The 21079-nt window shown below is 37.3% G+C and overlaps 1 protein-coding gene across 5 annotated transcripts in view; it reads left to right on the top strand.

Annotated features, from left to right (window-relative positions):
- Window positions 1–21079, top strand: part of ATP2B1 (ATPase plasma membrane Ca2+ transporting 1) — a 117461-nt gene that overhangs the window by 54230 nt on the left and 42152 nt on the right. For all 5 annotated transcript variants that reach the window (XM_081128616.1, XM_081128613.1, XM_081128615.1 and 2 more), the window contains exons 3-6: window positions 10370–10567; window positions 15174–15428; window positions 15518–15643; window positions 19270–19410. In XM_081128616.1, coding sequence (XP_080984742.1) covers window positions 10370–10567; window positions 15174–15428; window positions 15518–15643; window positions 19270–19410 — 720 coding nt within the window. The remainder of the gene's footprint in view (window positions 1–10369; window positions 10568–15173; window positions 15429–15517; window positions 15644–19269; window positions 19411–21079) is intronic.

Below are 21079 nucleotides of genomic sequence, written 5' to 3' on the forward strand. Positions count from 1 at the left end.
CACAGAAGCCTTTGGTTTTTCATTATTCTTGATTTGTAGTAAGTTTCATTGCATTATGGTCTTTGAAATGGTTTGAGGAGGATGGCCTTTTATTCATAGATCATGTTGAACATAAAATTAATGTCAGGTAGTTTCAAGTTGCAAAGGACGAGGGAGAATACATGAAGATGAATGTTTGATGGAGACTACAATGTATTTTAGTAAGGATGGGAAATTATTAATGCTGAAACCTAAAGCATGTTAGTATATATATTTTATTACAAAGCCAATTCTAAAGAAATTATGCCAGAGGTGTTTTTCTTAACTTTTTTTATGAAACATCTAATGCCATCCTACTACTTGTGATAAAATTTAAAATAACAGCAAAAAGTTATTTCCAAAATCGTTAAAGAATTTTAAATCACATTAAAATAATTTTTTTAATGTTTATATAATTTTATGTGAATTGCTCATTGCCCACTGGTGGGTCGTTCCTTTGCTTTCTCTGAAGTAGCATGGTCTTGAGGAAGACAGCATCAGTATGCATCTTATCCTAAAAGGGCTTTCTCCATCACTTGGAGAACCACTAAAAACATGAACTCTTTTAGTTATATCTTCAGTATGCTCTAGCATCTTAAGGTAGCTGGGATCCCTGTTGTTGATGTAAATTCAGGGTATCAGGAACAGAGCCTTAGATAAATATTAACAGATAGTAATTTGGCAAAATTTGGAGTTCATTATGCAAACCCACTTTAAAATGTTACCTAGCTTTAGATCACCTTGGAGATTTGCACATTAATACGCTGTTCTCATTCATTAATTCAACCATGTGTACTTATTACATTTTAAAAATATTTAGTTAACATTTTAATTAAAACAAATATATGTGTTATACATATTTCATTCCAAAATATGTTAAATATTTCAGTAAGTAGAAATGTTTTTGAGCATGTGAACCATAAGTGCTAAAAATGCCAACAGTGACTTTGAATTTAATCTAAAACCTAATTATTGGATGTTTCATGATCACCAAATTGATAGGAGGCATTAACATTAAAAAGCCCTCAACATAACAACATGGTTTGTTTATAAAAATGATATCGAACTTCAGTTTCAAATCTGTATTTAACTGCACTTCCCCCAAACATGTCTTTGTATTCCTCTGATATTAATTAAAATCCTGTCTTCTAATAATAACTACTCCTCCATGATGTGTTCTTATTTTTATAGGCATGATTTTCATTAGATTGCATTGGAGTTTCTTTTGTGCCATTATTTTGGGCAGTACTCCTTACATCAATTTTGATTTAATTAGTGAAGTTTATTAAGTTAACTGAAAATGTTGGATCTAGTACTTTTTTAAAATTTGAGGAAGGGATGGTCTAGTACCCTTTTGACAACATTATGGAAGCTGTGAGTAATCTCTAGAAATTGTCACTTAACCCTCAACATTTTGTGTGCATTGTTGCTGCTTTATGCTCTTAAATAAATGTATGCAATATTTTTCCTTCTTTTATTCTTAGAAAATTCTTGCTCCTCTTCCTAGTATTGTGAATTTAATTTTTGTTAAAGTTTGTGCAAACTGTTGTCTTCACTGTTTATATATAGTGTGTTATTTTAAATTTCTTTTAGAGAACGTGAAAAAGGCCATTTTAAGCATTATATTTGTATTTACATTTGTAGGAATAAGAATAGCAGCAGCCTAATAAGAGTATTATTTCCAAAGTAATAGTTTTAGTTTAACTTAGAAATATTTTACTCAGAAAGCTAATGAACATTTTATCACTGATCAACTGGACAAATGAAAATAAAGGAATCATCAGGGATAATCTGCTAGGAGTTTATCTGCCCAAGAAAATGGTCTAGACACCAAATACTTATAGTCAGGGAAAGTAAGATTAAAACAGTTCTTCAAAGTACATGAATTTTGGTTAGGTAAGTTTATCTTTCGCTTTAGTTCTTTCATTCATTAATTCATTTTTCGACACATTCGTTCATCAGAACTAGATTGTTAATTGTCATATATTTTATATATTCCCTAAAAAAAGATTTAGTGTTGGCAGTTTTAATAGTAAGGTAATTTAACTGTATAATTAAATCACATCTCAATTTCAGAGATGTTAATAAATTATAAGAATATGTGCATCTTCAAATTGCTGGGATACTGTATTCATCAGATATCTGTTATGTGGCAGGTACATTTTTTAGGCTCTGAGCATATATTCATTAATAAAACAAAAATTCATGTCTTACTTTTGCATGGGGGAGACAAAAATCACAAGACAACTAAATGAAATGTGTAGTGTGATAGTGATACGTGCTTTAGAGAAAAATGAGCGAAGGAAAATTGGAAATATTGAGGTCGTCAATATTAGATTGCTGTAAAGTCTGGAGGAACACTTTAAGACATTTTTTAGGAACAACAAAAATGATAGGTAACACGTATCACATTTTGTGCCTGATTGGTTGTTAGCATTTACAAATATTAACTCATCTTCTCAGCCAAAGAACCCACAACACGAAAAGGTTACATGACTTGACCTCACGTCTCAGCATTTCATAAGCCCAGCGCAGGGATTCATACCTTGACATTCTGTCTACAGAGAACATGCTTTTAACTGCTCTGTTTTATTTCCTGTTTTAAAAGTTCAGCTCATCTTAAGAATATTGAGAAAGTACCTTTGCTCTTTCCTCCCAACAAGCATTTTCTGATAGCAGGAATTACATGATGGAAAAAGGTTGATTTTAAGTTCCTGTTTATCACTCAGTCATTAAAATACCTACGTCCTGTTCAGAAAGTTGTATTTGTGTACTCCCTCATTTGGCCTATTAATTTATTGCTTGTTTTCTAGCAGAGTGGTCCTTTAGCTTGATTTGAAGCCTACTCTACGTGCCCTGATCAGTAGGAAGTGTTTTGGGCCAGAAGTGATTTTCTTTTCTTTTTCACTCTTTTCTCTCCCTCTTATCTGCTGCTAGTGCTCCTCATTGACTGGACCAACTGAAAGCAGGGGAGCTCTATTTATGCAGCCTGTACAAGTCAGCTTCCAGGTAGAGAAGGGTGGGACTTGACTGGAGGGCAGGTGGAGGGCGTAGACTACAACCCAGCACCGCACACTGCATGGGAAGGTCTTTGCAATATTTTTTCAAATCTTTAATAAACCTAAAGTCTTGTGTCTGGAGACAAGAAAAGACAGCACATAGAGCCAGATGTAATTTTCAAATTCAAAACTTCCCAGTGGTTCTGATTAACCATCTTTACCCTTAAAAGAATTAGAACTATAAATTTCAAGATTAACAGGGATTGAGACTTGTAACTTCATATTTTTAGCTTTTTCTATGAGAGCAAGGACCTATCTTGTCCTTAGAATCCAAGAGTTTTATGCCAAAATAACCTGCTAATAACATCCCAATTGCATGAAATTACCATTACAGTTTTTTGTTCTGTCACTTTATTGTTTTCCTACATTACTTTATTACTCCTATTCTAAACTGTATTTCTTGATCTTTTTATTTTTACACTAGCTTTTGGTATTTTTTCCATTTTAATGTGTTCCTGTTATCCATATTATATTTTATATTGAGTGATAGACTAGAGACTCTTAAATGATAAGATTTCTAGAATTCATATCCTGGCCCTGCTATCATGTTTATCATTCAGTTATACTGCAGTAAACAAAGGGTAAAAATGAATTTATAAAAATTAGACAGGTACTGAGTGGTATTCTGTAAGAGGCATGGCTTCGTGGAGTTGTGAAGAGCAAGAAAGCAAATGAGACTCTAAGCTTTTTAATGGTGGCTGCTAAAATTAGGTAGAAGAGAAAGAAGCAAAGTAAATAAGAAAAGGAAACAGAAAGAAACAGAAGGTATGTGGTAGGAACCAGAGTCGAGTCAGCAGCAATTGTCCATTGCTGACTAATGTTTCCATGTTTCAGATGGCAGTTTATGTTTGCACTCATAGAAGTAACGCTGTTAGTTATGCTGTGTAATGTAGTAAAACTAACATTCACACATGAAAATCTATTGTAACTCTAAAAAAGTCAGCCCTTTGCCCAGAATAAGTCGTTATTGACCTATTGGCAGCTACAAGAATGCTCTGAAGCCCTGATGTATGTGCTTGGTTATGCAGGTTGGCACAGCCCTTGCAGGCATTCAGCAAGGATTTGCATGGCTGTGTATGTCAGCCATGGATGCTTTCATACATGTATAGAGTTACTAACAAGGGTTTTATGTTGATGATTCTGCATGACCTTGTCCTAGAAATGTATTGCTGCTGTAGTAGAAGTAGAGAATTACATAGTTACTACCTGCTCAGGTCACTAATTTTCATTGCTTATGACTCTCTTGAAGATAGTTTTAATACTGACTACTCCTCTAACTTTGTAGCATACATATTATTTTATAAAGTTGTACTCAAAGGGCCTGAAGCAGCATAGTTTTAGAGTTTTTTTAAGTTTAGTTTTCTGAGTATAATGGACCAATTTCCTTCTCAGAATATTCTGTTCTGGCTTTTATAGCATTATGCTCTTAGGGTTCTCTTTCTTCACATCTGGCCAAATCTCATCAGCTCCTATGCTTTTCTTTAGATGTTGGCAGGCCTCAGGTTCTGTTCACCTGACATGCTTTTCTTCATCTACACACTCCCTGGGTGATGCCACCCACTCCTAAGTCTTCACATGTCATCTGGATGCTGGTGATTCTCACATCTGTAGCTACTATTTAAGTTTTTCTCCCAAGCTTCGAGGCTGAAAGCTCGGTTCTTTTTAGACACCTTTATTTTCTCAACCTTTTCCTTCTGAAAGCATGCTTTTCTTTTTCCCCCTTCCAGTGAAACCATTATCCACCTTGTGAGGCGGCCCCTGGACCTTGACAGGTATCTTTCACCCACTCTTAACTCATGTAGTTAACAAGACTTGAAAATTCTAACTCCTCACGTTGTCTTAACTCAAAGGTGTCTGCTTCTCTACAGCCCACTACCCTGTTCGAGGCCCGTCTTCTCTTGTGGTAATTCAGGTAACAGCATCCCCACTGGTGTCTTTTCTGTCTCCTTCATGCTGCCTGTCACTTTCCTGCTGAAAGCTGGCAGTGGCTTCACGTTGCCCTCAGAATGAAGCTCAGCCTTCTCTCTTAGGTTAACAAGTCTCATTGGGATCTGACTCCTGCTTACCTCTCTGACCTTACCTCTTTGCAAATCTGTTCCTCTTCTCCTCAGTGTTTGGGCATAGCAAAGTTTTCAGTTTTCTTAACTACCATTGTGCCAAGGTCACTCTTGTTTCTGGGCCTCTTACATACTATCCTAGTCTCTTCATCTGAAATGCTTTACCTCATCCTTCCTATGACTATTTAGCTCTTAATCGTTCTTAAGGTCTCAAGTTAGATATCTTAGAATTCCCTTATTCACCCCAAGCCCCTGAATTTTGGATTCCAGTTCCCTTTGTGAACTCCTATAACATCCTCACCACTTCCATCCTAAAACTCATCACACCGGGTTGTGATTAACTGGTTACTTGTCAGTCTGCCCCACCAAAATGTGAGTTCCTTGAGGGCAGGGGCCCAGAGAAAGGCTATTTGGCTCAGTTCCCTTTGTGTGCTTAGTGCCTGGCTTGTGGTAGATGGGCATTCGGGAACAAATGTGTAAGTTTGACTTTAGACCAGTGATTCTGAAATTTTTGTTTTGTTTTGTTAATCATCACCCGAGGGTATTTTTTCCATTGATTTTAGAGAGAGGGAAAAGGAGGGGACGTGGGGAGAGAGAGAGAATCATCTGTGTGAGAGAGACACATTGGTTGTTTCCACATGCACCCCAACCGGAGCTGGGGATCGAACCTGCAACCCAGTTACGTGCCCTTGACTGGGTATCAAACCAGGGACCCTTCGGTACACAGGCCCATGCTCTAACCATTGAGCAAACTGGCCGTCTGGTTCTGAAATTTTGAGAGGGGTCTCCTTTACTTTTGAAATTGGGAATATTAGTCTGTTTCCCAAGAAGAATGCACATAAAAATAAATTTTCACATGTTTATGTTTTCCTGTGGCCCTCAAGTCAGAGCAGCGCATACATACAAACAGGACATAATTTCAAGTACAGGATGCGATGAGACTGCAGTGTGTGCAGTGTATTAGCCATGGTTTTCAGTTCAGCCTACGTGTTTACTGCATTCCAGCACTCTCCCCCCTTCATTTCCTAAATTGAGACATCATTTTATTAGTCCCAGCAGTTGGGATGCTACATTTTGTTATAAAACATTAAGCTATTGATATAATTTTCATTTTATTCCATATTATGCCCTTCTCAAATATATAACAATACTGTTAAGCCATTATGTATTTATAAATAAATACAGGCTTTTTTTTTTTTTTTTTAATCCCACAATGGTGTATCCAGAACCCAAAAGCATATAACTCTGAGACTGCTTTTGATGGTGGATTTTTTTAGCGAAGCTCACTGGACCATAAAGAGATCAATGCAACGCCTGCCCTTGGCCTCATTGCCGCTAACACCGCAATCGGTTGAGCCAACAGGACTAGGCAGAAGATTTCTCGTTATGTTTATTCATAACTTGTTCTAAATAATTTTATATCATATGTACTCTATTTTTATAACTCAGACCACGTAGTCTCATTACCAGCCCCACCAGCTTAGCTATATCTCTTCCCCGCGAACGTTGCTTTCTCTCCCCTCACCGTGGCAGCCTCTCCTGCACCTGTCGCAGACTGACACCCATGCCCTGGCTCCTGCTCCCTCTTGCCTCTTTAAAGGCTTTACTTGAGCACTAGTCTGTGTCTCTTGTATCACCAGTGTCTCTACTTTATCATTTCCCTGGGTAAATAATTTGCTTTAATATCCATCACTCATCTTTGAAAAAGCAAAACAGGGTTGTATTGACTCATTTTAATTCACCTTTACTGCTTTATTTCTTCTCCCCATTGCGTCCTACTCCTGGAAAAAGTTATCGATACTCATTGTTTCCACGTGCGCATTTTCATGCTCTGTTCAGGTCTTATCAGACTTTCTTTACGTACCACTCCACTGGAATATTCCTTATCAAGGTCACCAGCCTCTGTCCAGTGAGAGCCAGTTGCCCAGCCTGTGTTCATCTTACTCAGCCTTTGTCTAGTCAGCTCCGTTACCTTCTGCTTTTAGAAGACTATTTTCTGGACTTCCCTACTGTTGCAGGAACCTGTCTCTGCGTCATGCACCCTTCCCTACCCTTCTGTTTCTTCTTAGTTGGTTTTAGCTTCTCTTTCTCTGTCTGACCGTCAGATGCTGCCTTGTTCCAAGGCTCTTGCCTCAGCCCTGTTCTCTTCTTGTCTACTTACTCTAGCTTTCCAGGAGCTCTCATTGGGCCGTGACTCCAGAATCATCTCTATATTGGTGCCTCTGGCTTAGATCTCTCCCTGAGTTCCAAATATGAATAGTCAGCTGTCTACTAGACATTTTTGCCTCTGTGTTTAATGGGCATCTCATGTGTAAACCTGTAAAACAGAACCATTAACTCCTTTCCCCCCCCCCTTTTCCCAACCAGTTCTGCAGTTCCCAAAGCCTGCTCTTTCTTAGTAAACGTCTCTCCAATCTATCCGGTTAACTACGTGGACCAAAACAAAAAATTCTAGATGAGATTCTTTATTCTCTCTCTCTCCTCCACACCCTACCCTTCTACAAGTTTTGTCTGATCTGATCTTGCAAGATTGGTGGCAGATCCAGTCACTCTGCGTCTGCTTCTAAAACCCAGATGCAAGCCATCATCTCTTTCTACTGCGACAGCCTCCCACATGGTCTTTTCCCCCCACTCTTGCACTCTTCAGTGTATCCTTCACACAGCTATTTAAATGAGATTTTTGTGACTTCCGTTGTACTTAGAATAAATGCCAGTCCTCTCTCCATATTACTTTGTCTTTGTCTCCCTCTAGTATAATATAAGCTTGCTGAACGTAGGACTTGTGCTGTTCACACTGACTCTTGAGCGTGGAGAACAGTCCTTGGAAGTAGTAGATGTTCACCCACTGTCTGTTGGTAACAGACCATGGTTACAGGATTCTTAACTTCATTATATTTAGATTATGTAAGATTATTTTATATTAATAGAAATTAATTGCCCCCAAATGGAGTTAAAATCTGAGGTGTTAACTTTGTAACTTGTCTTCCCCTTTTCTTAACTCTATTACCCTGTCATTTATGATTTACATACTGCATGCCTGTCCTTTGGTCCTTCAAAACAACCTTGTAAATTATACCAACAACTATTAATGCTCCCCCTCAACCCCCAAAGAGGTAAGTGACTTGCACAAGATTTCAGTAGGTGAACTGGATCCTAGGTCTTCTAATTCCTTAGCCATACAACTTGATTGGTACAGTGACCTAGGTACTTGTGTGTGTGGTGGTATTATGGAAGGATTATAATAATCTTTAGGACCAGCTGCTTTTTTCCTTCCCAGATTCCCTCCAGGATACATTTTTAAGCTATCTTTAGCTCTACGGCTGTTCTTTTCAGCATGAACATAAAATATTGGCCCCTATTATAACCAATATAAGTTTTCGATGAATTATTTTTATAGTTACAGTGGTGATATTTAAAACTACCTGGTGGTGTGTATGTAATTAATCGTGAGCTCTGTTAAGTGTGAGCTAAACTGATAGAACATTGCAGTATCTTCAAACAAATTTCTTAGGAACCATTGAAGACTGGCAGGAGGAGAACTAGCAGTCTTTTATTTGCTAGTAAGGGCGTTAAAATATAAGGCAAACAACCCACTATCTGATGTCATCCTTTCATAAAAGAAAGGACATTAATTTGAAAAGCAGTAAGCACATCATCTCAGAATAGTATCTCAATGTATAGTTCTTTAAAAAAAATAACTTTTGTTTTGTGGAAAACCTCACTGCATTGATTTTCCTCTCCAATTAAACCACAGACATGGTTAACATTGTCGCAGCCCCGTGTGATTGGGCAGCACTGCTCTAGCCTGACGGAAGTGTGGCTTCCGAAGTATAGTTTGCGAGCGTCTTCTCTCATAACGCCTTTCCCCCTAATAGCAGTTGCTGCGGCCCTTCACTGCCTTTCTTTGCCTAGAGCTCCTTGGCAGCTTTCAGTAGATGACTTTTGTCATCAGAAACCTAGGCTTTCTGAGCTGCCCTGTGTGGACCAGCTTTGTTAGAGCTGCTTGTGAAAACATGCTCTGGAATATTTTTGGTACCTTTAACAAATAATTCCTTTAAAATCTACGTGTTTATTTCTCATTGTGTGTTCTAGCAGCGTACTTTTTGTTCTCTCTGCTCCTTTCCGCCTGCCTCTGCGTTGGGATGAGTAGCTAAGCCACTCAGAGCCCAGAGCCTCCCAGTAATCAGCTGTTTTCCTGTCCGACTTTGATGTTCTCTTAGAATGAGCTCTTGCCCCCCAAAAAAGAGTTGAAGTTAATCAAATTAGTTATAAATTTAAATTTGTGGTGATCCTTTAAAAGCCATATCACCCTGTTATCTCCACCCCCTTCTTTGGTATTCTTAAACAAACGAAGGGAAAATGTTGTTTTCCCCACAGTAATGTACGTGTGTACATACTTTGCATGAGCAAATTTGGATATATCTAGGTTTGACGGGATCAGCAGGTTAAATCAGAGGAGGACTTGTTTGATCGGGTGAAGGAAAGGCAAAACCGATGTTCACCCAACTCTCTCTTAACCTCTTCCCCCGTAGCTTTCTAATTCCACACCGTAGGCATAGTATTATTTCTCTTACAGTGACAGTAGGTGCAGTCAATATTTCTTTCATTGGAAATAAATCCTGAAAGTAAAACTTGAAATAAAGGTCATCCTAAGTCTCCTGTTTTTTGTGACTTGCAAATCTTTTATCAATCCAAGCATAACAGACATTTTGGTGAGAAATGTTAAGAGTGTGTGATAGATTAACTTGCCATTGTTCTTCAGTAAATATAAGTGAAATATCAAAGACGTTCGCTGGTTAAGTTAACCAGGATGCAATAAGTAAAGCAAAATAAATATCTTTATATAGTTCCTCATTTTTGGAGGGGAAATCATTGTAAGTAAAGGTCATGGAAATGTTTAATTCCAACAAAAAAGTGATCAAAGTGTCATCTCAGTTCTGGTCTCTAGCAGTCTATAAGGTGCAGTAAGATAGCATGGTAAAAAATAAGCATTTTGGAAAAGTGAAAATTCCCAATCTAATTTTGAGTTATCTACTTAAACTGTTCTTTTAAAGCGCTGCACGTGTTTGCATTGATTTAAAACCTGAACATCACTAATGAACAAAAAATAAAGCCACTTTGACAGGGTCTTATGAATTGGAATCTAGAGTTTAAAAAAATGTGTTTTTAATAAAGTAGATATTTTCATTTGTAAGTAGTAAAATTGTTCACTGAAATTTTGTTTCTTTTTATCAGGTTTAAGTGGAAACCCTGCAGATATAGAAAGAAGAGAAGCAGTGTTTGGAAGGAATTTTATACCTCCTAAAAAGCCAAAAACCTTTCTTCAGTTAGTATGGGAAGCATTACAAGATGTCACTTTAATTATATTAGAAATTGCAGCCATAGTATCACTGGGCCTTTCTTTTTATCAACCTCCAGAAGGGGATAATGCACGTAAGTAAATTGGGGAGGAAAAAGAAGACTTTTATGTGTGATTTTAAGTTGAGCTCATTAGCTTACCTAATACATAATAATAATGGCAGACCAGCATTTATTGACTGTTTGCTATGTTCTAGACACCATTCTATTAGTGCCTTTAGTAGTTCTTTAAATATATTACCTCGGATAATTTTCACAGTAACCCTATGACATAGATAGTTTCACCTCCATTTTACAGTGAGACACAGGCTGAATAACCTGCCCATATGTGCATACTGTGTGTCTGGCAAGGAGCTAAGCCATATATATGATGTGGTCTGTGCCATCATGGTTTTTAAGTTTTTTTAGAACCCTATTGTGGAATAATTTTTCATTTAGGAGGTTTTTGGAAAGTCATTATGAACACACAATTATATTCTCTTCCCCAATCCATTACCTTTGAAGTTCTTAAAATGTGTTGTTACGTTCGTGATTTGGGTAATTTACTTGCCATTCTAGAAATGTTTCTACTACAAAGTATCCTGGCCAGTGGAAAAGCACATTATAGAATGGTGGACCTAGGTTAACTTGTAGCTATACATGGTTTTTTTCTCCCACCTTTCTATGGCCTTCATTTCTCTTTTAACACATTGTATGCGGGAAACGTATTTGTACGTTTTACGTTGACTGGTAGTAGAGCGCTCCATAAAAACTACCCACAAACAATGTGTTAAATTCCTCCTCCTCCATTTAAAAAATGTATTTTAAAAATGGGTATTTCTGACAATACATTCTACTATTGCTAGGAATCCTTGCTTGGGTTTTGGTCAGTATATTTAAGTAGCTATAAAGTGAACCAATGATATTTTATATATGAGAAGAGTTATTCACCAAAATATTTTTGTTTGTGAAAGCTTCATTTTATGCTTTTCAAGTTATGAAGATTTGAATATATATTTTTGCTAACTCTAAAAGTTGTCTTAGGTAATCATTTAAATAATTATTTCAAAGGTGTGCTTAGAGCTCATGTGAAACCTTGTTTTTTTCCTTTGAAGAAAGTTGCTCACAGAATGAGCCAGTTTATCTGAGCTCAGTGCAGATCAGGGTTTCTCAGCAGCAACACTGTTGATATTTACACTGAAACATTCTTTTTGCCATGTTCATTATAGCACCTCCCAAGATCACACAATCAGAAAGGTGTCCAGACATTGCCCTGTATCCCATAGGGGGCAAAACTGCCTGTGGTTGAGAATAACTGATATAGCTAAGAAAGGATTTAGACATTGTTCTTGTAGTATTAAGCCAAATTATTTTTAAAACTTTTTTTTAATTTAAAAAACTTTTGTTTATTTTTATTAAATAATATAATAAAATAGGACATATTTTGCTATGGAAGTATTAGGGAGAAAATGACAACTCAGAGGAAATAATGCTCAGTGAAAATCCCACTTTTTAGAGATTACTGCTATGCCATTTTGAAAGATATCCTTCCATATATAATTTTTTTTAATCCCCACCCGAGGATTTATTTTCCATTGCTTTTCAGAAAGAGTGGAAAGGGAAGAGAGAGCGAGCGAGAGAGAGAGAGAAACATCAATGTGAAAGAGACACATTGATTGGTTGCCTCCCACACATGCCCCTAGCAGGCCGGGGATCAAACCTGCAACCACGAGGTACGCACCCTTGGCTGGAATTGAACCCAGGACCCTTCTGTCTGAGGGCCGATGCTCTGACCACCGAGCCAAACCATAGGGCCTTCCATATTTTAAAAATGTTTCTGTGTAGATGTGTCTGTGTCTATGAGTGGGTAGACGTGAGGATGTGTAAATGTATGTCTTTTTATCTGAAAAGGAAGGTCATACCATGTTTAGCAACATATAGCTATAAAGTCAGTAGTTGTTCCCTTTACCCAGCTCTCATTATAGAGTACTAGGAGTTGGTATTCTAGAACTGAGTTAGCAGATTATTTAAAACTTTTTACTTTTAACATTTGTTTTCCAAGACTATAGGAAAATTAAAGAAAAATATTTTCAACAGGCCTGGATTTTGTTACAAATAAGGTCAGGACAAATCTTCGTGGAAGTGGGACTGCTTCATTCGTAGGCTGTAGTGGGCAGGCCCTTTCCCAGATCTGCTTGAGGAGGTACCGGTATAGATCCAACTGCGGAGATAGTCGAGTTGTCAGTGTCAGAAGGCCCTTTAAAGAGACTCAGAATCTACTAGAAGGTGTTAATAAAACGGATAAAGATATGTTTGCTCCATGGTGAGAAGCTCTTCAGTGTTTGTACTTTATTCTTTTTAACATTTATTAATGTACTTCATGTATCTTTTATCATATTGTGTTTTAACGCTAAGTCGTAGCACTTTGCTTAAAAGGAAATCCGTTAATTATAAATCTACAGTTATAGAAATCTAAATGATCAAATCTTCTTACTGATACAGTTTGGTGTAAAAAGAAGCACTGAAACCACATCATAAATAAATCTTTAGTCACCAGTGTGTGTACTACTAGTGGTTCTCAAACTCTTTGGTCACAGGGTCCCTTTACACTCCTAAAGTGTTGAGGATTCCAAGTGCTTCGATTTTGTGCATTACATCTGTAGATATTTACGGTATTCTGAATTACAACTGAGAAATTTAAAAATATTTATCAGTGCATTTTAAAATAACTAAGTAATATAATAAATAATTATAATTACTATGTTTAATTGTTTTTAATAAGTTTTAAATGAAGTACTAAAAAGAGTAGTGGTGTATTTTTGTTTTATTTTATCTCCTTAATGTCTGCTTAATTGAAGGTAACTGAATTCTCCTCTGCTGCTTTAGTCATTGAATCATATTAGCACATGGAATGCAATCTTTGGGAAATCCCACTGCCCATTCATGAAATACACAGCAAATTTTCTGTGAATATTCACATGGTCCTTTCTATTTCATTCCTAGTTGGTCATACTCTCACCTCTGTCTTCTCCCCCTTGTCTGTCCCACGTAACTCTCCCAGATTAATCTTTAGTCAGCACCTCCTTGGTGTTCATGCTCACTATCCCAGAATACACTTTAATCATTTCTAGTATTGTTCATTTACTCGCTCTGTCCTTCTGAATCATCTTTTTCCTGTTTGCCTGTCCTAAGAGAACTATTGATTTTTCAGAGATTTCAGCTCAACCCTCAGTTAAGAAAGAACTTACATAGGAAGGCAGGAGAACCTATGCCTTCATGTGAATTTATAAATAACCGAAGTAAGCTTTCAAGAAACACGACAGACCTTTACTACCTTTCTATTTCGTGTTCTGTTTCATTTTTTCAAAATGTTGGTCATGAGCCACTAAATTGATTTTAGACTCATGATAAATTACAGCCCAAGATCCGAGAAGCATCGGACTTGACTTTTTCTGTTCCATTCCTCGCTCTTCACCATTACTGACTCTACAGTGTTGAGGTTTTTGTTTTATTTTTTTCGTTCTCTATCTCTTTTCAAACTCTTTTCTGCCATAGAGCCTTTGTACTGACTTAAATCTGTCCCTGGAGTGCTGTTCGTGTTGATCATTAGGCTCCTAGCTCAAATGTCACGGACACTTCAGAGGGGCCTTCTCTGTTCATCGAACCACAGTTAGCCCTCTTCATGTGGAAGCACGTCACCCTGTTTTATTTTCTTCGTGGCACTTAGGATGTCTGATAGAAATTATTTGTGTTTTATTATCTGGCTTCTTAAGACTTCCTTCTCACCTGCCAGTCTAAGTCTGGGTTCTGTGAGGAAAGAGAGCTTGTATGTCTTACTGCTATATCCCTAGCTCCCAAAATAGTGTCTGGCACCTAGAGTAGGGGCTCCTCAAATAGCTGAATTAATGAGTAGCACTTAACTTTTTTTTTTTTTTACTTTTTTTATCCCCACCCAAGGATATGTTTTTATTGATCTTTGAGAGAGGAAGGGGGAGAGAGACATACACATCGATGTGAGAAACATCAGTCAGTTGCCTTCTGTACACACCCTGACCCGTGATTGAACCTGTCATTTGGGTATGTGCCCTGACCGGGAATTGAACCTGCGACCTTCCCGTATTATATGGGACTGTGCGCTCCACCCAACTGAGCCACACCGGCCAGGGCACTTGACTTAACTTTCATGTTACAAAAGCCAACATTTGATATCATACTCCAGTAAAATTAATGTAGTAAATAAGCATGATTCATGGGCAGCACATAATACTTTTCATGGGTGTCTCGCCCACCATGTGTAATTATTCATTAGCATTTACATTGGCTGAGTGCACAGGGTGTCTCAGCCACTGCTCTGCCTACTTTACCAATGTCCTCTCGTTGAATTCTCATGACAACACTGGGCTAGGTGGTGTTATCCTAATGGGACATATGAAGAAACCAAGTCTCTGAAATAAGTAACTTGCTGTAGGGTCGGGATCTAAAGAGTGCCTCCCTGTCCTGAGGTTGAGAATCTTCGGAGGCAGGGAACTTGAAATGGACATAGTAAGCATTTTTGTCATTATGGAGTGCTTTGAGTTCAGTGAGGTGTTTAGAGTTACACATAAAATTAACTAGGTATATAAAGATCGTAATTAACTTACTATGTGCTATTACCGTCAATTCAGAATCCTTTTTGATGAGCATTTTCTTTGTTTCCAAATAGTTTGTGGAGAAGTTTCTGTTGGAGAGGAAGAAGGTGAAGGTGAAACTGGTTGGATTGAAGGAGCTGCAATCCTCTTGTCAGTAGTATGTGTGGTATTAGTGACAGCTTTCAATGACTGGAGTAAGGAGAAACAGTTCAGAGGCTTGCAGAGTCGAATTGAACAAGAACAGAAGTTCACAGTCATCAGGGGTGGTCAGGTCATTCAGATACCTGTAGCCGACATTATTGTTGGAGATATCGCTCAAGTAAAATATGGTAAGTAAAAAAAAAAAAAAATTAGATCTGACACTAGATGTAAAATTAATCTTGTTCACAGTTTAGCATATTATTGTGTTTTGTTTTAGGGGATCTCCTTCCAGCTGATGGCATACTTATTCAAGGCAATGATCTTAAAATTGATGAAAGCTCTTTGACTGGGGAATCTGATCATGTTAGGAAATCTTTAGATAAGGATCCCTTACTTCTATCAGGTATGAATTTCTTTTCTAATTAACTTTTTTTTCCCTTACAAACTGTATACCGTTGTCAGCAAACAGTTTCCCTAAGGGCCAGTAATGTGAAGAGGATTATAGGTTTTATACTGGCCTAATCTCTATAATCATTAGTGATTTTTTTTTTTTTAAGTTGTCAAAACATTAGAGATCTTTGAATCCAGAGCTTTATTTTACAAATGAGGAAACTGAGTCCAAAAAAATCAAGAGATTTGCAGGTCAGTGTTAGCTAATGTTAATGTAACTATAAAACTAAAATATGGCCTGTTGAAGTATAAAATTGAAGGATGTGTTTAAAGCAAATTAATGAATTCTCTTTGCTGGCCTGTTTTTGCTGACATATTTTTGTTTTGTTTTTTAAAGAACTGATAAAAATCTTTAAACTTTACCTAATCCATCCCATTCCCGCATTAGATTACTGAGGATGGAGTCTGAAACATAAACCGTTGCTCAAAGATGATATGAGTAATTAACAGTAAGTCTAGGAGCAGCATCACATCTACTAGGCGGGATTAAATTTGCACATGGTTAAGACGTGTTCTGAGAATGGAAGAAGGAAGGATTTATATGGGTTAGAGTACTCTGAAAAGGGGAGGAGGTGGTTGTCTACTTGGGAGGTTCTTATAACAGCCTGACTGTGATAGCTTGACCCAAGGTTAATTGGAAATGAAATGGAAGGGAATGATGGGAAAAATTAGAAGCTGACTTCTGAAATACAGAAGATTGAATTATACTAGAGTTTGGAGGAAGCAAGTTGTTTTTTCTTTGTCTTCTGTTACCATTTTCAGATGTTAATGAAATGCTAACACTTTATATACATTGTGAGGAGATTCCTGCTGATTTAACTATTTGATAACTTGGCAGCTATAATTTTTCAGTTCTCTGTGAATTTTATATTTCAGTTGGATTAACATGGTTTTACTGAAACCAAAGTCAAACCTCTGACAGAGGTCAGTAAAGTTAGAATCACAATTTTGGGGCACATACCTAAGTTTAACTGATACCTTTTTAAGATATGGAAATATATGCCAAAAAAGCATATTGCAGAATATCACACCACTAAAAATCAGAGTAATTACCCCTGGCTGGTGTGGCTCAGTTGGTTGGGCATTGGCCTGTGCACAAGGAGGTTGCTGGTTTGTTTCCCAGTCAGGGACACTTTCCAGGGTTTCAGGCTCGATCCTGGGGGTGTTTCACTCTCACATTGATGTGTCTCTCTCTCCCTCTCCCTTCCTCTCTCTAAAAATCAATAAACTATCCAAAAAATCAGAGTAATTAACATGTATGTACATTTATAAACACCATTATAAATAGGGTAAAAGTTTCTATTGTAATATAGGCAATGTTTCTTTGAAAAAATCTTGAGATTTGTGTGCCTTCAGTATCCTATACCACTAAGAACATTCGTACTTTGAGTTTTTCTTTATATTGATGTGCTTGTGATTTATTCCAAATAGACAGAAATATTTTGGATGTATAAGGATAGTATACTTATGTGTAATGTATACTTACTTTACTTTTTCTTTGCTGTGCTTCTAAGAAATGGTATTTAATGTCAACCAAATAAATTCTATAATCTTTCCAAAGGAAAGGGAAGCCATGTAATCCTACCTTACCTCCATAGACTAAATGGGCCATGATATTTGGTGAACTAAAATAGCCTCCTCTTGCCTTTTTGCCATTTATACTTCATAGACTTTTATGTACATCTAGCTTATTTACCTGGTGCTTAGCTCTTCAGGTTGACATCCTTTAACTGAACTTTGGTCCTTTCCTGTTTTCACAGAAATGGCTGGTAAGTTTATGTAGACTCAGGTTCCTAACACACCAAATATACCAAGAGAACTCTATAAATTTTCCATGCTTAAGAAAATATAGAAATAACTTTGTAGAGTCCCTTATCGCAGTATGGGTGGGAAAGTTTTTCTGCATTTATTTCCTTAGTCCAAAAATGTACCAAAAAACATGAAATGCATTTATTTTTAAATTTATTCTCATGATGCCATCTCTCACTGCTGTTCTTGGCTTCTTAAATTTAGATCTTTAAAAGCAGTTTTTTTGTTAGCAGTGGAGATATTACCAGAACAAAAACTGGTTATTTTGAGCATATTAACTGCCAACAAATGTATGACTACCTGTGGTAAGGAAGAACAGAACATAAAAAATTGAAATCTGCCGAAAGCCAGTGTTATTAAAAGAAACAAACTGTCTTTTACATATAATGCTAACCCAGTAAATATTGTTTAACTGTCCTGAATTTCATTTATTGTTTCCCTTGCATTTTCATGGGCAAAGAAACTAATTAGTGAAATATTCAGAATATAGATTTTTAAAGCAAGAAAATCAAAGGCCTAAAAATTCATATTGGGTAAGTTACTCCCTAATTAATAGCCAAGTATGAATTCTTAAGTACTGAAGTGAGTACATATGCTTTATGATCTTACTTAGCAAATACCCTTTGAGCATTGACTTGTTACATAAGATGGGGGTAGGTGCCATAGACCCTGTCCTCCAGGTGGCCATGAACTAGGAATTCAAATAAATACATGATGACTGTCAAGATTTGAGTGTTTAAAAAAACCACACAAACAAGTGAAGTTTTGGGAGCTACTTAAAATTCACCAAAATATTTGAGTAGAGAGATGGGAAGCCTTTTAACGAACGATAAAAGGTGCAGAGATGTGGCTGTACAAGCTGGAGAACTGTAAGCAAATTTATCGGCATTACATTGTAAAAAGATTATGTCCTCTGACAGAGCTGGGTTGATTGTTTCCCTTGCCACCTAATACTTGTGTAACCTTGGGCAAGTTTTCTAGAAAATAAGAATAAAAATGCCTGCCATCTCTGGACAGTGTTGTAAGGGACAGTCAGTATTCCCCTGTCTGCCCCCCAGCTTTCTGTACTAGAATTTTATACTGAAGTAGCGGGCGAAAGGTTTGAGCAGTTGGTTGCTCTCAAGATGAAGGTGTTGCACTTAGTCCAGTGGGCAGTGTGGCATCAGAAGTTTTTGAGCCATGAGAAGCTTAGGACAAAAATCGCATTTTAGGAAGATTAAAACTGACTTTGGGATGAACTGTAAAGATAGATTAGATAAAAGGCTATTGCACTAACCTCGGCAGGCTGGGATTGGGGTCGGGGTTAGGCAGCGGCTATGGGGTTGGGTGTGGGAAATGTGACATCTGTTGCTGTGGAATCCCTTTGGTGATAAGCATATTTCTTTTATAAGCAATGTATTTCTCAGAAAAATGTCCTGATGATGATGTGGTAATTTTTAAAAATTGAGCATTTATTGAACCCCTACAAATTCCAGGCACTGTGCTAAGCACTTTGAGTTTACAGGCTTGAGTCTCATTGTAGATCACTTACACCCATTTTATAGCCGAGGAATTAAGATGTTATAATTTGCCTAATATCACATGATAAATGAGTGGCCAAGTTGAGCATTAACATCAGATATGAGTGATTACAGAGTTAAAACCCTACGCATAAGAATTTAGGTTTTATTTAATGTCTTATTTATTGAGTTTATTTTATTGACCCTTAAGGATATTGAAAGACAATGTTACTGAAGTTTGAAATTTTAAAAAACAAGTTTTCTGTTGTAGGTACTCATGTAATGGAAGGCTCTGGAAGAATGGTAGTTACTGCCGTAGGTATCAATTCTCAAACTGGAATTATCTTTACCTTACTTGGAGCTGGAGGCGAAGAAGAAGAGAAGAAAGATGAGAAGAAAAAGGAAAAGAAAAGTAAGAATGGCCATGTGCTATAGGAGTTGGTATTTGGAAACACGCAGCTGAATTGTAAGAACTGGTACAGAGCATACACTTCTTCCTTGAGGTTGATACGAAAAATTCTACAAGTTACACAGTTACCTAATACTGTCCTTTCAAGTGGTAGAGTTGCTGGAGGGAAAGTTTCTCTTTTAGATTAAATAGTCCATGGAGGGCTTTTAGTAAGCGAATGCCTCAGTCCCCTTTGCCATGGGTAAATTTATCACCTCCTCGGACACTTCTGTTGACTTTATTCTGTGTAGTCTCCTTGGCATCATACCGGAAAAATGATTTAGTCTCTCGCTTCCTATTTGCTTGTTTTTTCTGCTCCTTTAGTAGTAGCTTTCTCCGCCAGCCTCATTCACTTGGTCTCATTGAGCTTTGAATATTTTTCAAGTTTTCTACTATGCAGATTTTTCAGTCTGTGTTTATGTAGTTGTTTTTGGGACATAAGGCCAAGACTTGACTTTGACACCTATTGTGTTTGCCGTATTATATTCAGCTCATCACTAGTTATGAAGACCTTTATTTTGACCCATTGTATGTGCTGTCTCTCCAAGTGATCTATCGTCAACAAACTTGATAACCGTAGTTCCTCTACAAGGATCTTATAGGAAACTCCATTGTACATAGGGAGACAACTCGGAATCACTTAGATGGGCAGCATGGTACTTTTTTGAAAAAAAAAAGTCCTCCCCTCACCCTGCTTCTGTATCTGCTGTATCACACTTTTCTTCTACTCAGGATCACTCCCAAGTTTTTCCCCCCTTTAAGTTGACAGCAGTTTACTGTGGTTTAACCACTTAGATTTATTTAATTTTACTTATAGTAGTAAGAAAGAACATATTTCTCTCACACACATAAGTATTTCGAGATCTTCTAACATGTCGTACTAAAATCTTGGTTCTAACTACAGTAGTGTTTTAAATATTTAGGTGTTTTCTTTGGGTTTTGTGTTTAGCTGTAAAACCTTAATTTCAAACAAAAATGTGTTTGCAAGTTCTGTGCTTCGAGTGAGGATAGCAGGCTCCACATTCTAGGTTTTTCCTGTCCCTCGCCACAGACCTCCCATGTGCCTCCTTAGGTTTCTTATGGAAGACTGGAGGGCAATTTAAAAACCAGTAGTAATGATAACCATTTATTGAATGCTTTATATGCATTATCTCATTAATCCTCAACTTCATAAGATGTAAAGACTATTCATCTTTTTCCTGATGAGTAAACAGAGGCGAATAGAGTCATGTAACTTGCTGTAGGTCAAAGATCTAGTAAGTTGCAGATCAAACCCATTTGTCTCGCTCAGGAGTCTGTGCTTTTAACCATACACTGTGCTGCATCCTGATATAAAGGAATGTAGTCAGAGGCCCTGTTAAAAGAGAAAGGGAAGTTTGCGTCAGGACTTTGTTCTTACTGACTCCACAGTGTCTTTTCCAGTAAGCACGCTTTTTTATACCTTATAGCCTTGTTTTTCTTAATCCAGTCAAGGGAATTCCCAGGATTTAATATCTAACTCATGGTCTACCATTTTTGATCCTTGGATGGTTTTTGTTGTTGTTCTTGTTATTGTTGTGTGTGTTTTTTTAATAGAACCAGACACCATGTTTTCGCCTGTGGACTTCCAGCCCTCCTCCCAGTCAGAAGCAGT

Source organism: Miniopterus schreibersii (genome assembly GCF_964146895.1).
Source record: "Miniopterus schreibersii genome assembly, chromosome: 2".
Taxonomy (NCBI): Eukaryota; Metazoa; Chordata; class Mammalia; order Chiroptera; family Miniopteridae; genus Miniopterus; species Miniopterus schreibersii.